This window comes from Sciurus carolinensis, chromosome 6 (assembly GCF_902686445.1).
Source record: "Sciurus carolinensis chromosome 6, mSciCar1.2, whole genome shotgun sequence".
Classification (NCBI taxonomy): Eukaryota; Metazoa; Chordata; class Mammalia; order Rodentia; family Sciuridae; genus Sciurus; species Sciurus carolinensis.
The window spans coordinates 58,793,555-58,810,779 of NC_062218.1; the positions used below are offsets into that span (position 1 = coordinate 58,793,555).

General features: G+C 39.6%; 2 protein-coding genes across 9 annotated transcripts in view; one reads left to right on the forward strand and one right to left on the reverse strand.

Moving 5' to 3' along the window:
- The window catches only part of Poc5 (POC5 centriolar protein), a 44,801-nt gene extending 41,552 nt beyond the window's left edge, over nt 1-3,249 (forward strand). For all 8 annotated transcript variants that reach the window (XM_047556509.1, XM_047556511.1, XM_047556510.1 and 5 more), the window contains one exon: nt 128-3,249. In XM_047556509.1, coding sequence (XP_047412465.1) covers nt 128-274 — 147 coding nt within the window. In that variant the 3' untranslated portion in view covers nt 275-3,249. The remainder of the gene's footprint in view (nt 1-127) is intronic.
- A 3,061-nt stretch (nt 3,250-6,310) lies between these two features.
- Polk (DNA polymerase kappa) overlaps nt 6,311-17,225 on the reverse strand; it is a 151,130-nt gene continuing 140,215 nt past the window's right edge. Inside the window, exons 13-16 of the mRNA XM_047555710.1 lie at nt 16,288-16,383; nt 11,489-11,690; nt 8,636-8,767; nt 6,311-7,567 (exon numbers count right to left, since the gene is read on the reverse strand). Coding sequence (XP_047411666.1) covers nt 7,506-7,567; nt 8,636-8,767; nt 11,489-11,690; nt 16,288-16,383 — 492 coding nt within the window. The 3' untranslated portion in view covers nt 6,311-7,505. The remainder of the gene's footprint in view (nt 7,568-8,635; nt 8,768-11,488; nt 11,691-16,287; nt 16,384-17,225) is intronic.

The window sequence follows — 17,225 nt, forward strand, 5'->3', positions numbered from 1 at the left end:
TATTGAATTCATTGGTATCTATTTGATACTTAACACATGTTTGTTGGGATAAATTATAAATGAAAAAATGATACTTTATAGATATAGTCTTTTGGGATTATTAAAGCTGATTTTTTATCTTTTCAAGCAAACCATTCCTCAAGCATCAGCTGCAAAATATTCACGCTCCATTCATCCTGAAGGTAATACCTCAGCTTCCAGATCTCTTGGAACCAGATCTACCCACGGAACCCAGTCTCTCACAAGTGTTCAGTCCATTAAAGTGGTTGACTAAAGTGAATATGTTCACAACGAGGTCCTTTAATTCCTCTGGTAAGGACTGTACCAAGAATTACAAGTCTTTAGTTTTCAACATTTCTGAACTGTGGATACATCATGTTCATCTTTTCAAAATTATAAGAGACTTTTTCGAGATATTCCATCCTTTGTAACTATATTGTAGAAATTATTTTAATGTTATTTTTATTTAAGCAATTAAGTAAAACTTTTTTAAATTAAAAAAGAAACTTCATTTTCTAATATGTTCAGCCTATCACTAATTATATCATCATTACATAACTTTTTTCTCTATTATTTCTAAAAAAAAAACTAAATCATTTCCAATGTTACTGAACAATAATTTATATAAAACTTTGAGAGGGAACTTTACTGAAAACATTAGAACTAATAGAAACTAAGCTATTTTTACTTTTACTTAATTTATTTATTTTTATGTGGTGCTGAGGATCAAACCCAGTGCCTCACATGTGCTAGGCATGTGCTGTACAACTGAACCACAACCCCAGCCCCTATTTTTACTTTTAAATAATTTTAAAAAGATTAAGACCAAGAATAATAATGTTTTTCTCATAAAGCTTTTTGTGATTTTGCTGTATTAGTCTTCATCTTTCTAGGACTCTTAACAGTTACAAACAGAGGGAATGGCAACACTTATGAGTAATTTTTCATGTTAAAAGGAAAAAACATAATATTAGTACAAAAGTAGAGTTATATAAATATCAAAAAGAAATTTCCTATTGGAATTGTTAGGTATCCAGTCAGCCATGAATGGATGAGCAGGGAAAGGACAATGAAGGCTGAATGAAAACTGTGGGGAGCCTTATCTGACAGGCAGGCACCTGGAAGATGGGGGTCTGGAACATTAAAACCTCCTCCAGTCATAATTACATTCCCTTAAGAAAAACTGTGTTCCAAGATCAGGTCACACCCGACCAGGTGACCTGGACCCTCTCTTATCAACCCCCAGTCACGCTGGCAATCAGAATATCAAGACCCTCCATTTCCTGCCCCCCCTTAATTGGATAATAAACCAATTAAGGGGGGGCAGGAAATGGAGGCAGAAGTAGGGGGACTCAATTTCCTTAATTCCAATTTTGTGAGCACCACACCCTCTTCTCTGCAGGCATCCCTGCTATGCTATCAGTCAAGTCAAGTGGTAGACCTCAGTGGGACCCTGGAAACTTCCCTGGGCTCCCCAATAAAACTGAAAGGCAGGACAGGAAGGCCATCCTCCTTTCTGAGAGAATCCACTGTTTTCCTTGAGAGTATGCCCTTTTCCCCTTTTCTATCCCTTTCAATAAGTTCATGCCTGTTACTCTGAGCCACATGTCTGAAATCTTTCTGGCGTGATTGCAACAATCAGGGTAAAGAGGGGGCCTCTATGGTTGCTTTAGCTTCACAGCTGGCCAGTGCCTGTTTTTCATGTTCTTTCCTGCCTGATTGAAACTACAGCACTGAACCAGTGTTTCTCTCTGAACTTACAAACTCTTGTCCTATAGTGGTGTAGCCTTGGGCAACTAGCAAACCTGCCAGCCCTGGGCAGAAATGCTTTGGTGGTTGACCAATATGAAGAAAACATCTGGGCAGAACTGATTTAGGAGAAAAAGACCTGGCTTCTCAATGGCTTTATTACTGGCTGTGTTATCTTGGGCTAGACAATATATTAATATAAAGAAATCTCAGAATCCTCCTCTACCTACCATACTTATTTCCCTTCACACATAAAAATTAGTTTGTTCTGAAGAATCCGAGTAGGGCTCCAATTTCCCCATCTTTAACAGAAATGGATGGATTTAATAATCTGAAACCTCCTCTTCTAGTTTGAACATGATCTGGTTCTATTCTGTAACTTTATTGTAGGAAATAGTTCTCTTGATACCTCACATTAAGAGAACATCAGAGAACAAAACTGATATAGGCAAACAATTCCTATTTTCTAATGGAACACCTTAAGGTTTTTCTGAATTACAGAAGTATCAAGCTAATTCTTAATGTGTATTAGATACTTAAGCAACACCTGTTCTGGGTTCTGGCCCAGTTCTTACTGTAAACAGCTTCACTCAGCATGGGCTTCAAAAGGCTATGTGTGCCCAAAGCAGCAGCACCTTATCTCACATCCTTTTTGTGGACGTGTCTTCCCCAGGGCTTCCCTGTTGACTACCCAGAGATCCAGGAGAAACAAGCCTCCTCTTATCCCAGTCCTATGACCCACAGATCAATTCTTCCTCCTTCCTCCCTTGTATGAATTATCCTGAGATGCACAAGTCCATTCCACCTCTTGGAATAAGAGTATCCTCAAACTCAAATAATTTGTGAAACTTGATAGCAAGTAATAGCCATTTTAGTAACACCTCATCTAGATTCTCCTCCTTCCCCAGATCTTTTCCTCCATTCCTGCTCCCCTAGATTGACACTGCTGAAAAAAAGGTGTTTTACAAAAACCTTTGTCTTAGGTTTTACAAAAACCTTTGTCTTACCTTCTGAGGAACTTAAGACTGCAACTAGGATGGAGCTTAGTATCCAAGCCAAAGCCATAGGGACAAACTAAAGCAAATATTAATGAGTGTTATACTTAAGAATATTGGACAAACCCAAAGACAACATCATGGTGAATAAGGAAAAACCAAGAGCATTTCCTTTAAAATCTGGAACAAGACAAGGATGTTCACTCTCACCACTTCTATTCAATATACTACTAGAAATACTACCCAGAGCAATTAGGTAAGATAAGGAAAGGATAAAAATAGGAAAGAAGTCAAATTATCATTGTTTACATATGATATCCTATACTTAGAAGATCAAAAGACTCCACCAAAAGACTGGTAGAGCTAATAAATTTCACAAGTAACAAGTTACAAAATTAACATACAAAAATCAATAGCTTTGCCATACAAAAATAATGAATCTGCTGAGAAAGAAATTAGGAAAACTATCCCATTCACAATAGCTTAAAAAAGAAAAACTCTAGCAATGAAATCATTGAAGAAATTGAAGACCTCAGAAGATGGAAAGACTTCCCATATTCATGGATAGACAATATTGTTAAAATAGCCACACTACCAAAAGCAATATATAGAGCCAACGCAATCCCCACCAAAATGCCAATGACATTCTTCACAGAACTGGGGGAGGTCCTGAATTTCATTTGGAAGAATAAAAGACCCTGAATAGCCAAAGCAATTCTAAGCCAAAAAAAAAGGCAATGCTAGAGGCATCACAATACCTGACTTCAAATTATACTACAGAGCTACAGTACCAAAAAGTGCATGGTACTGACATAAAAACAGACACATAGACCAATGTATAGAAGGAAGATACAGACAAACCACAGAGATACAGTCATCTGATCCTGGGCAAAGTTTCCAAAAACATATTGGAGAAAAGAGCCATTTTTATAAATGGTGCTGGGAAAATGTGATATCCATACATAGAAAAATGAGACTAGACCCTTAATTGTCACTGCACAAAAGTCAACTCTAAATAGATCGAAGACACAGGAGTTACACCAGAAACTATGCAACTCCTAGAAGAAAATGTAGGGTCAACACTCCAACATATAGACACAGACAACTTTCTCAATAGGACCCCTAAACCTCAGGAAATAATGCCAAGAGTTAATAAATGGGATAGCATCAAATTAAAAAGCTTCCGAGTGCTGGGGTTGTGGCTCAGTAGTACAGCACTTGCCTAGCATGTGTGAGACACTGGGTTCAATCCTCAGCACCACATAAAAAAGAAATATAATAAAGGTATACACTTCTCAAAAGAATAAATACAAATTACCAACAAATATGCGAGAAAATATTCAACATCATTAACAATTAGGGAAATGCAAGTCAAAACTACACTCAGGGGCTGGGGAGATAGCTCAGCAGGTAGAGTGCTTGCCTCGCAAGCACAAGGCCCTGAGTTTGATCCCCAGTACCGGAAGAAAAAAAAAAAAAACTACACTCAAGACTAGGGCTGGCTCAGTGGTAGAGTGCTTGCCTAGCACATGTGAGACACTGGGTTCGATCCTCAGCACCACATAAAAATAAATAAAAGGTATTTTTGTCCATCTACAATTAACAAAAACATTTTAAAAAAGAAAACTACACTGAGATTTCATCTCACTCCAGACAGAATGTCAGCCATCAAGAATATAAACTATAATAAAAGGTGTAAGAGGATGTGAAGAAAAAGAAACACTTTTACACTATTGTGGGATTATAAATTACTACAACCATTTTGGGAATCAGTATTGAGCCATACTGATTTGGAACCAACATATGACCCAGCTATACCACTCCTCAGTATTTATCCTAAAAAATTAAAGTCAGTATGCAATAGTGGTACATGCATATCCATGTTTATAGCAGCACACTTCACAAGAGTCAAACTATGGAACCAGTCTAGGTGTCTATCAATGGAAGAATGAATACAGAAAATGTGGTACATATACAAAATGGAGTTTTACTCAGCCATAAATAAGAATAAAATTATGTCATTGGCAGGAAAATGAATGGAACGTGAGAATATTATGTTAAGAAGTCAAATTCAGAAAGTCAAGGGTCACTAAGAGTAGATAAGTACAAGGTCAATTTTGACCAACTTGGTCTTAAACTCCTGGCAGTATAACCAAAGCATAGTCATACATGGATATTTAAAAGGAAAAACAATGTTTTTTTAAATATTACTTAAGATGTATACTTGTGTCAGCCCTATCAAAAGTAAGTAAAAAAAAAAAAAAAAAAAAAGTAAGTAAAGCTGGGTTCTTCTGTGGGAATGCCTAATAATAATGATCTCAAAGTACTCTAGAGCCCAAAATTTTTCCTGAGTTAATAGGAGCCTGATCTCATAGACTACAAATCTTCCTAACCTCCTACATTGAACAAACTTGATCTCTTTTTCACTGGTATGATTATGAGTTACTGTCTTCATGGTTTTCTGAGACTGACTAAAATACTAATTGTTTTTGTACTGATTATTTACCAAAAAAAAAAAAAGGTAATAATGCTTTGCTATCTTGTTTGTTGTTGCTCAAGCATGATCCCTGCCCTATGTATGCCTTGTCTACTCACCTGCCATCTGCCACTGTGGTCCTCTGGACTGCCAGGATGTTGAATACCCTTAGCTGTCCATACCCTACCTGATAGAAAACAAGGACTTTGGGTCACTTCCCCTGACTTTGCCCTCTGTCAGGAGGAAGCAGCTTGGAAATGTCGCCCATTTTTCCACAGAAATGGATGTAGAAATTGACAGGAAATGTAAGAGTGGTCCACTTTATGCTTGAACATTGCCCTTGCTGTTTGGCCTCTGGGACTTACTTTTTAAATGGAAATGTTTCTTTCTCTTCCTCCCCCTGTCCTAGTCTTCCCCCTTCCTAATCTCGGGGAAACAGGATTACGTTTCTTTCCCATCCTAGGAAGTCATGTTCTTAGTACACACCCACTACAAGAACAAAGTAATTCAGACTTGATGATGGTACCAGAAGATCTCAGAAATGACTTCTCCCAAATTAACAAGTGAATTACAATTCTGGACAGAGAATATGTAGAATGTAGCCCTTGAATCATGTTTTAAAAATCATTTCCCTGATGGGCAGAATCATAGCCTCTGGGACAGGAATCCCTTGTGATTCTCCTTTGCTAGCAAAGCAATAAAACTTTTTTTTCCCTTTTCCTCAAAATTAAAAAAAAAAAAAAGGAAAAGAAAAAGAAGGTCAAGGGCATTGTTTGTGCTCACATGTGGAAGCTAGAGAGGAAAAAGGAAAAGAAAATTGGGAGGTGGAGCATCTCATGAAAACTGAAGAAAGATCAGTAGAATAGAAGAAACGAATGTGGAGTGGGGGGCACGCCAGGGAGGAAATAGTGGGGAATGATATAAGCCAAATTATATTGTTATATTGTGGACAGGTACAAATATATACACTATATCCCACCATTATGTACAACTATAATGAACCAATAAAAAATATGGAAAAAAACCGTAACTATCTATTTAGATTTATTTAAGCTCTACAAGTTTTGTATGTTGTCTAAAGCATGAAGGAATTAATTTTGGCTTAAGTAAACAAATTCAACAATTAAAGCACTTTATACAATAAGGATATATATTTTCTTATTTTTACTGAAAGAGGTTACTCAGGTCTGGGAGAAGAAATGGCAGCTAGGACAGTGGAAGCAGGTCATAGTTAAGAACAGATGGAGACAAGACTTTTCACTCAATACCTTTAAAAAAAACTCTTTGGAATCATGTAAATATATTACCAGTTTCAAACATTTGTAGCATTAAGTGAACCATGTACAATCAGAATGAGACAAAGATGTAAAATTATAAATTCATGATAGAATAACTATGAAATCACTCATGATTACCAATTTTATAGATTTAGAGTCAGAACTTCAGAATGGAGGACATAAATGATAATAAGTAGGGGAACATAAACTAGTACAAACTGATACTTGATTTCACATTTATTTCATAACTTTCTTAGATTACAAAAATAATGTATGTTCATTGTGGAATATACCAGAAAATACAAAGGAAATAAAAATCACCTGTAATTACATCACCAAAAAAATGAAAAAAAATATATTCATGTATATACTTCTGGTCTTTTCTAAGTAATATATTACATGTATGTGTGATTTAGAGCCACCAGTGACAAAACTTCCAAACCCTTACTGAGGAGAAATAACAGTTGATAATTTCTATGCAGTGGTCAGAAGTTCGGGTATTTCACAGGATTCTGCCTTCATCTTCTCCCCAACCCTGTGGAACAGATATTTCCCGCTTTATAGAGAAGGAAAGTGAAGATCTGAGAACTTAAATAATGTTAACATGTCCAAGGTTCACAGCTAATAAGTGATAAAACCAATTTCAAAACTATCTCTATTCTAAAACTTTTGGTTTTTCCATAAATTGCCATGCTGCTCCCACTATCAGATTTTTTAAAACATGAGGTACAAAACTCTTATAGATCATGCTGTTATATGTGCTGCATCAAATGGGAAAAGTGAGAAAGACACACACAACTGGCTACGAGCAAAAAACAAAAAGAATAGGCCACTTCTCTGTGGTGGGAAAGTGTGATAGTATTAATCTTTTCTCACTGTTAGCAGGTCCGATCATCACCATCTTCATAGTTAAGAGGAAAATCAATAGTGGTGGAAGAAATAAGAAACTGCATTTAAAAGAACCAAATGCTGAGGAAGAAGTCCTTTAAATACAGTTTCTTTAGGCTTTTATGAAATTGTGCACTGCTTGGAGCTTGAGCCAGTTTTTCTTTTGACTTGACGAATCTCATCTAGAAAACATAGGGTAACATTAGTGATCAATAGCTAAAACTTTGTAAGCATACTATGTACTAATCATTATTACTCATTTTATCCCACAACAGCCCTCTGAAGTAGATGTTTTCATCTCCTTCCCTAGATAATCACTGGGAACGCTGGCATAGTGAGGTCATAGAACTTGATCAAGGTCATATAGTATGTGTTAGAGTGCAGGGGTGAACCCATGCAGTCTTGCTTCAGAGCACAAGACCCTTCACCACTTCCATGGTCTTCCCTGAGAGTTTTTATGGACACTTTCATAGGAAGGATTAAATTTAAAGCCAAGGGGGAACCCCAAAATTATGATGAAAATGTTCTGGAAGGTATTTTCAATCATCCACAAACTTCCTTGCACCTACATTGCTGGAAACAATACCAAATGGGTGATCTGATTAACTCATTTATGGTCTCAGCTCCAGGTGAAATTGTTCCAGTGAAACAATGTCAGATGCCCCTGTACTTTGCTTCAATGATTGCTATTACACAAGAGTTGTAACACTACCTAATATATTAAGTTTTCAAAGTACCTCCCCTGACAATATGATCAGTGATGTTGGCAGAGTGATTTTTAGCAATAACCTAAGCAGGCATAGTAATAACTGTGTTCTCTTTTCTCTAGAGTAACATTTTCAAATACACTAACTTGCAGAGCTTCCCAACAGGAACAAAATGGCATTTTGAGCAAGATAATTCTTAGATGTGGAGAACCATCCTATAAAGATAGGAGATTGTTTAGCACTTTCAGCCCATTCCACCTACACACACACACACACACACACACATACACACACACACAAAACCTTCCATACTTTTCCAAATGCCCAGTAGAGAGTTGGCCCTGAGCATCACCTGGCTAAAATGTGAACAGGATTGACTGGGTCCCTCACAGAAGCAGAAGCCCCTTCCACAGCTCTGTTTTGTGTGAGCCACAACTTATTCCAGCTGAGACTGCTACTGTTCAGGGTGGGATTTCTGTTCACTATCCCCTATTATTGGGGGCAGCGGGGTGGAGTTTCTGCTTTTGAAAAACTGTAACTCACCAGCAAGCTCTGGGAAACCGGCGCGTACCAGCTCTTCATACAGGTGCTTGGCAGGATCGGGCTGCGTCATCAGGGCCCCATGCAGCCAGATGAGCAGAGCCCTGTGGCCATGCTCACGGAAGCTTTCATTTCCTGCACCAAGCACAAGAGGTCCAAGGTGACATATCATCACTGATGTCTCATTCTAATGTGATCTCAGTTCTAACTAAATGTTCTGTGGTCACACATTCATTCCTTTTTGATAGATTCATTTCAAAAACCCCATGATAAGAGGAAGCCTGACCAGTTCCCCTCAACAGAGCTGCTTTATGATGACCAGCATTCCCATCCACTTCAGCCCTGACCAGGCAACTATTGTGCTGGCACGTACCCAAGGAGCAAATAAAGGACAGAACAACTACAGTGCCTGGCTGGTGGCAATGTCAATCTTAATGAAATATGGAGTTTGGAGGCAGTACATCTCAGACTCAAAGTGCATACTTCACTGGGGCATCTTGTTAAAATGCAGATTCTAATCCAGTATGTCTGGGTTGAGAATCTGCATGTCTGACAAGCTCCCAGGTGTTGCTGCTGGTCTTGCTGCTGGTGATCCACAAATCACACTCCAAACAGCATGTAAGATAACACCACCACTCCAGTTTCAAGAAAATGACTCTGATATGTGTCTGCAACTTCCTTGGTATGCCTTCCTTGCAATTCACTAGGTAAATACTCCCTGAATAACTACCAACCCCTGAAAGATGCTGGGATGTTGAGATGCTAGATGAGATGCAGCGCAGAAGCCTCTGTCACTCTCAGCAAGAGTTCACAGTTGCAGACACATAACAGGTTCCCTTGCAGAAGCAGACAACTTTCACAAAAGGAAGGGCCTTGAGTTTTGGAGAGGGTGGTGAGGAGGAAGTTCACTGTTCACATTAGAGGGACAGGCATTTCAGGAAGAGGAAACTGCATGCATGAAGAATATACTCCTGGGAAGGCAAATACTCTATTCCTTTCTTAGTCTTGTTCTTGACAAACTTTTCTTCAGTGCCATCAACATGTCACTCTCTGCCTCAAAAGCCCACAAACTCCCCAGTCAGTGCCAGTAGTCTTAGCATGGATTACCATATGCATTTCTTGTGAATGTTAATGTTATCATGTCAACAAGATTATAAACTTGCACATGGCTTAGTATTCCTTGCTTGGTGCAGACATATACATTTCAGGTACTCCATAGAGGTACTGTTTCCTAGCAGGACACTGTGGCCCATGCCTGGAATCCCAGCAGCTCAGAAGGTTGAGGCAGGAGGCTTTCGAGTTCAAAGCCAACCTCAGCAAAAGCAAGGCACTAAGCAACTCAGTGAGACCCTGACTCTAAATAAACTACAAAATAGGGCTGGGATGTGACTCAAAAAAAAAAAATTTATTTATTTATTTATTTATTTATTTATTTTTTGGTCTTCTGTTTTGCCGTACTGGGGTTTGGTTTGATCACAGGGCCTTGCACATGCCAGGCAAGTACTCTACCACTGAGCTACACCCCCAGCCCTTTCCATAAAGATTTAACTTAATCACTTTTAAAATCCCCTTTATTTTGCACTGGGAATTGAACCCAGCAGCACTTTACCATGGAGCCACATCCCCAGCCCTTCTTATTTTTTATTATTTTGAGACAGGGCCTCACTAAGTTGCTTAGAGCCTCACTAAATTGCCAACTCTGACCTCGAACTTGTGATCCTCCTGCCTCAGCCTCCTGAGCTGCTAGGATTACAAACATGTACTACCACATTCAGCTCAGGTAAATACTCTTAAGATACACTACGTTTTCAAGTCGTTTAGGTTAAGAGAGATTTTCAAATTTAGCTCAAATTTCCTGAAGCTGTCATAGAACACTATGTGCCGAGTTAGCCAAAATATTAACATAGTGACAAAAAAGAAATCTTTTCAGAAACTAGTCAATATTCCATGTTTCTAATACATTTATCTTTCATTTGTTCATCTGAAAACATATCCTTAGAATTAGTAATAAAGAGCTGCATAGTTTGCTTGTGTGTGGTGTAAGTAGCCTGCATTCATGGAACTGGGGTGCCGCCATTTTTAATTCTCAGGAATAGCTAATGCAAATCAACCTCTGAACAAGGACACCTTCCCACCTCAGAATATCCTTGTAAGGGGAATACTCTGAATAGAAAGCTTTGCAAGAAAAAAAGGTGAACAAAGTTGACTAAAGCCAAGCAAATTTTTCTGTATTTCCTAGGTTTGGGTCAAATCATAAAAAAGCAAAGCTAAGGAATCCAGCTGAGCTAACCTCACTAATTCTGACAGTTTAAGTCTGGCTGAAATGATTTCATTGCTTGGAATCATCTAACCCTCTGAGTCTGTGTATATCATGGGATAGCCACATCTTCCAAAGCCTCTAAGAATCTCTTTCCCCTTGACCTGGTTGCAGGAATTCCCTCCTAGAGTATGTCCTGAACAGTGAGTCATTCAACTCATTCACCCCAGTACAAACTGAAGGGACACCAGAAATTAGACTGGCTTCCCAAAGGCACACCACCGGTTAAACCCTTGCTTCCTAGTGTCTATTCAATTAGGAACCTTAATTTCTTTTTAGGTTAACAACCACCTTTTCTCAATATGGCTCAGTTAAAGTAGTCACCTTTTGAAAATTTCACTTTACTGCAGATTTCCAACTGTAGGTTTTCTGCAAAGTTTCCAATCACTTTCATGGACCTACGTTAAGTTATCTGTCACTCTCCAGGGAGCCCCTGGACTCTGCTGTTCTAGGCACTTACTTGGAAGATCCAACAACAGGAAGGGCTGCTGCTTCTAACACTGAATGTCTCCTGCCAACATCATCTAGTCCACACTCACCTGACCACTGCTCCTCGATGGCTCTGATCTGGTCCTCTGTAAAGTTCCAGAAGCGAGCCAGCCTCTGCCACTCATTGGTCTTCAGTTGATGGTAAGCCAGGTTCCAGAGAAGCGTGCGAATGTGCCTTGTCTCCAGACTGTGGTCTTGCTTGAATGTCAGAGTAAAGCCTGCTCGTGGTTCCCTGATGCTTTCAGGATGCTCCTAAATTCAAAAATAATTGCACCTGATTATTTCAGATATGCCCACATACTGCCTCACTTCAGAATGTATATTTTAGATAAAAATTGGTAAGATTTTCAATGTCACCTGAGACTGGATCATTTTTTGCCACCCAAGATGGAGATATCTATCTGAAATAAGAAGCTTGAATACCAAATGTCTGACAGAAAATGTGAGGGATTTTACAGTTGTGTGCCCCATGCTGCAGTTATTTTTCCCACCCCAAAAGCAAATAGAGGGAATATCCCGGCAAAGAAAATGTCACAACAAACATATTGTTAATGACCTTACTTTCAATCCATAATCCCTTCTTCTTTGAGGTGTTTGATATTCTCATATTGAACCTTCAGTGCAGCCTAGATTGAGTCTACCTCTAATAAGACCCCATAGCTGGTCCCTTGATCCATCCTGTTCTCTGATGAGTCTGAGGAGAGAAACTAAGAGCCTAAATCAGGGAAAGGGGAGGAAAAGAGGTGGCAGAGAGAGAGACAGAAGTGACTGTAAACCACTGTGGTTATACTCAGCCCAACAGCACTATGCCTAGATTGGTGTATTGTTCTTTGACTTTTCAAAGTTTCCTTTTGTACCTTCTGCAGAACCAAACCAAAAACACAGGAGAAAAATCTCAAAGTAAAAGCAGGTGTTAAGGTTTCCTAGAGCTGGGTGTCATGTACACACCAACAGGGCTCAGATAATCCTGCTGCAGAAGGCTGCAAATCAGTTAAGGACATGTGGGACAGCCCCCCAAGAGACTTGGGACTTTCTATCTATGCTTTCCTTTATTTTTGTCTTTCACTTAAAAAAAAAAAAAGTAAATCTTAGTGAAAGATATCTGAACAACATGATGGGAGTTAATGCTGGGGCAGGAAATGTACAAAAAGGGTATGGAACCCAAGTTTTCAGCACCTACGGGAAGAACTTGGTGGGGCTTGCTTCTCAGCCCTCATCGGGGATCAGCTTGTACCCTTCACAGCATCAGAATTCCTCCAGGAAATTCTACCAACTCCTGGAAACTGTAGCTAGAAAGAAGGGCAAGACCTTTCTTAGGATCTATACTTTGTATACAGAAGTTGGAATAGGAGTGGGAGATATGAATTACCCAATAATTGTCTAAGAGGCTAAAAATGCAAGATCTTCTCCAACCCAGCATGAATTTTATTTTCACAGTGCATAGCTTCCAGGAAGTAAGGTTGAGGGTGGGGAGAGCCAACAAACCTGGGAGCTGTGGGTACTTCACCTTTTATCCTCATTCCGTGTACTGAAACAATGATGAGCTCACCAAAATCAAAACTCCAAACAACCAAGGTGAAAAGAAGAGGGCAGCAAGATTTTGCATTCATCTTTGCAATACAGCGTTCATGGGAGCAGGATGGGTACTAGGGATGAAACCCTGGCTTTATGTGTGCTAGGCAAGTTCTCTACCACTGGGCTACATCACCAGTCCTGTATTTTATGAAAATTTAGAGAAACTTGCATGTTTCATGCATTCCAGGATAGTGCTGAGTGGAATTTCAAATCTCCATAAGAAAGGACACAGGATTAGGAAGGCCCAGGTCTTTTCCAACAGTGAAAGCATTAAATAGATAGCATATCTGCCAAAACACCCAACTACTTGAAGTAGTAACACAAGCCAAATCAGTAGAAATTAAAATAACACTAGCCACATTTTAGGAGGCTCCCTTTTGTCTCTGAACCACTGAATTTAATGATGGATGATTTAATGATGGTTAAATTAATATACAGTTAATGAATGTGAGAGGAAATTTAAATCATATCTTCAATCTTTTTATTAGAAAACATTTCATATGAGGCCAGGATAAACATTTGATAAATGAAGATTTAAAATAATACAAATGCATTTGTTTTTTAAAAATTAAGGCTATATATTAAAAAACAAGTCTTCCTCCCACCCCAGACCTCAGAATTCCAGCTGTCATCAAGATTGATAACTCTTCCCAGGGCAGTCGTGCATGCCTATAATCCCAGGAAATCAGGTGGCTGAAGCAGGAGGATTGCCAAGTCCAAGGCCAACCTCAGCAATTTAGCAAGACCCTGTCTCAAAATAAAAAATAAAAAGGGATGGGGATTTGGTTCAGTGGTAAAGTGCCTCTTGGTTCAATCCCCAGGTCCAAGAAAAAAAAAAGATTAATAATTCTTACCATATCTGGGTGTCTCCTTCAGTTACATTTATAAATCATATATGGTTTCTAAAGTTTCTCTCTTTTATCTTAAAGATTTATTAGGAAAAAGAACTTATTCATTTGGTAGAAAAATAATTTATTCCCATCTAGCCACCATCTTAAAGATGCTATCAGGCATTAAAAATAGAACCAATGACTATATCCATTTTTAAAGAAAGTATGGAAACAATAATTTCTTTTTTCCCCTCCCAATCCTGGGGATCAAACTCAGTCCCTTGCCCATGGATCATGAGGTCTCTTGTCCTCAGCAGTGGAATAATCCATTTGATGGAGTAATCCATTGAGAGCTGGATGGACTACTGGGAGGTAGGATCTAGTTGGAGAAATAAGGTCACTGGGGGTACTGTTTATCTTATCCTCAACTTCTCTCCCTTGCCCCTGTCTCTCTCTCTTTATCCCTCTGCTCCCCCCATCTCTTAGCTTACCAGCCTACCATGAACTGAGCAGTTTTCCTCTGCCACGTTCTTCCACTACCCATGAACTGAATCCTCTGAAACCATGAGCCAAAACAAACCTTTCCTCCTTTAATTTGTTCTTGTCAGGCATTCTGTTTGCAGCAACAAAAAGCTGACTAATACAACAGGCAAAACAGTTTTTTTGGTTAAATAGGCAAAAAAAGTTGCAAGGAGGAAGGTATGGCCTTTAAAGGGATCCAGGTACAGTCAAGTACTGCACAATGTTTTGGTCAATGATGGACCACATGTGCATGACAATAGCTATACTATATATCATAGGGGTGCAGCGGGTTAAACCATCTAGGTTTGTGTAAGTGCACTCTAAGATGGCCATACAATGATCAAATTGCCTATTGATGAAGCCAGCATTGAGGACAGGCAGTTAGTGTAAAAATAGAGAATCAGGTCAAATCAAGAAAATGGAGGGGCTGGGGAGCTCAGTCAGTAGAATGTCAGTCAGTAGAATGCTTGCCTTGTAAGCACAAGGCCCTGGGTTCAATCCCCAGCACTGAAAAAAAAAAAAAAAAAAAGAAGAAAGAAAAAAAGAAAATGGAGGCCAAGAAAGCCATTGCATCTGGGAAGTTGGAGACCATCCCTGGGAGAATGGAATGTCAAAGAACTCCAGAGCCCTTTGATTATCAAATTTACCTGCCCTTTTTCAAAAGACTGCTGGCAAAGAGTTGCTAATTAATGCCCCTGAGCTCCACTTGGCCCCTCCGCACTGCCCATCTGCTTCTCACCTTTTTGCCATCTCACTGGCATCTCCTGGGCCTAGTCACATAGGCAGAAAGGAGAAAGATAAGGGAGGAAAGAACAGGAGAACAAAGGAGACCCTAATCTATAAAAGATGCAGGGTGCACTCACTTCTTGGGATTCTAGAACATCAGCCATGGCCCCCTTCTCCCTCCCAGAAGTATGTGCTACTACTTTTAAATAAAACCTGCTTAATATGCTTGCCTTGGCGTACTTCTCTAGTGGTATACTTCAATATCTGAGGAAGCAGAACTTGTCCCCAATAGCAGTATCAATAACACATTTCTCTGAAAGTATCCTTATTCTTGCGACACATAACTGCATATCCAGACTACTGAGCCAAATAAACAGGACTGTGAGAGAGCAGACAATTTTTTCCCTTTAAGGTTTTAAAGAAAATTTCCCAGGATTGGCCAAATGGATAGCAATTCAGGTATGTGGCTCCTCTAGGAGAGACGCCTACATGATGAGAACCTGAATTCTGGTGCTAACAATGGACTGTGGGTAGCCATGCAGCCTCAGCTGGAAATGATGCATCACTAGAAATTGAGGCTGGTGTCTGATACCATCCTTCCTGAAGGTATAAATTTGAATCTTGGAGGGAGAGCAATCTATGGAGAAACTGCACATATGACAGATATCAGAGGAGATAAAAATGAAAGATAGGCAAAAGTTGAGCTAGAGACAAGATTTTTGTGTTCTCAGATGAAAAAGTTTCTGTGAATGTCACAGAATACTCGAGTGGTGGAAAGCCAGTATAAGGGTGCATAGAAAATTGCAGAGCCATAAATAGGAGCCTTTTAACCAGTCATTAAATCCTTCTGTAACAGAATATGGCCAGAGACCAGAGGACAGAAGGCTCAGTCAGGGTGTCACCCATTAGGGACTTGCCTACTATACCCGTTAGAACCAGCATGGTGAGGTTGCTCAGCTCACAGGACTCCCTCCACAGCCTACTGCTGATGCTGGCAAAGGAAAAGGAAAGGGAGGAGGCAGCTGTTCATTCCATGAATGAGGGCAGCACAGGACATAAGGGACAATTTTAATTATATTGGTAAGGGTTTCTGCCCATGAGAGCAGAAAAAAGAACTACATGTACTCCAAACCGCCCAATAAGAAGACAGGGGTTGCCAGAAGAGCCTTCTGCTGTGCTGAAGTTGCCTTTCTTACCTCTCTCCAGGCATAGTATCTCTCCGCTTTAATAATCATGTCCACAACAAGGCTGTGGTTGCTCCTAGATGCCACAGCCAGTGCAGTCTTTCCTTTCTAAAAGAAAGAAAAGTAAGGGTCAGGTGCTACCACCTGGTAGTCAGGAGCTCCAGCTTTGCATCAAGGGATCTGTGTTCAGATCTGATCCTACCACTTCCTGTTGGGTGAACCTTAGCCAGTCCGTGGCTTCTTTGGGGCTCCATAATTATACCAAGGTGTAGTGGTGAGGGATAATGTGATAATATATATAAAGCCCTTAGGGCATGTGCCACCTTTAACCTCCCTTGCAGTTAGGTAAGTGACCCACATTCTGGCCAATGGTATGTAAATGGAAGAGCATAGGTGATTTATGGGAAATATCTTTTTTATTTGATACCAGGAATTGAACCCAGGGGCCCTTTACCCCTGGAACACATTCCCAACCCTTCTTAATTTTGAAACAGGGTCTAATAAGTTGCTTAGGACCTACTAAATTGCTGAGGCTGGACTCAAACTTGCGATCCCCCCAACCTCCTGAGTCACTGGAATTATATGTATGCACCCCCATGCCTGATTATGGAAAGTAATTTTAAAGAGAGGAGAGATGTCATTCTCTTTCCCTTCCATCTCTTCCTGAACGGAATGCTGACATGATGGCAGGAGTTTAAAGTGGAAGTCTCAAAATATGGCTTCCGCTCTGCTCTGAAGTTTTGAGGTGGGGAGACAGAAAAAGGCTGCATCTTGTTATGAACACTATCAATAATCACAACAAACTAATTCATATATAAAATTCACTTCACTGGACTCATGGCTAGAATTTTCTTCTTTCCTTTTATAGCACACTGCTATAAAGGATGAGGTATTACAATCCCAACCAAATGGAATGAGCAAAAAGGACTGTCCTAGACATAATGCAGAGC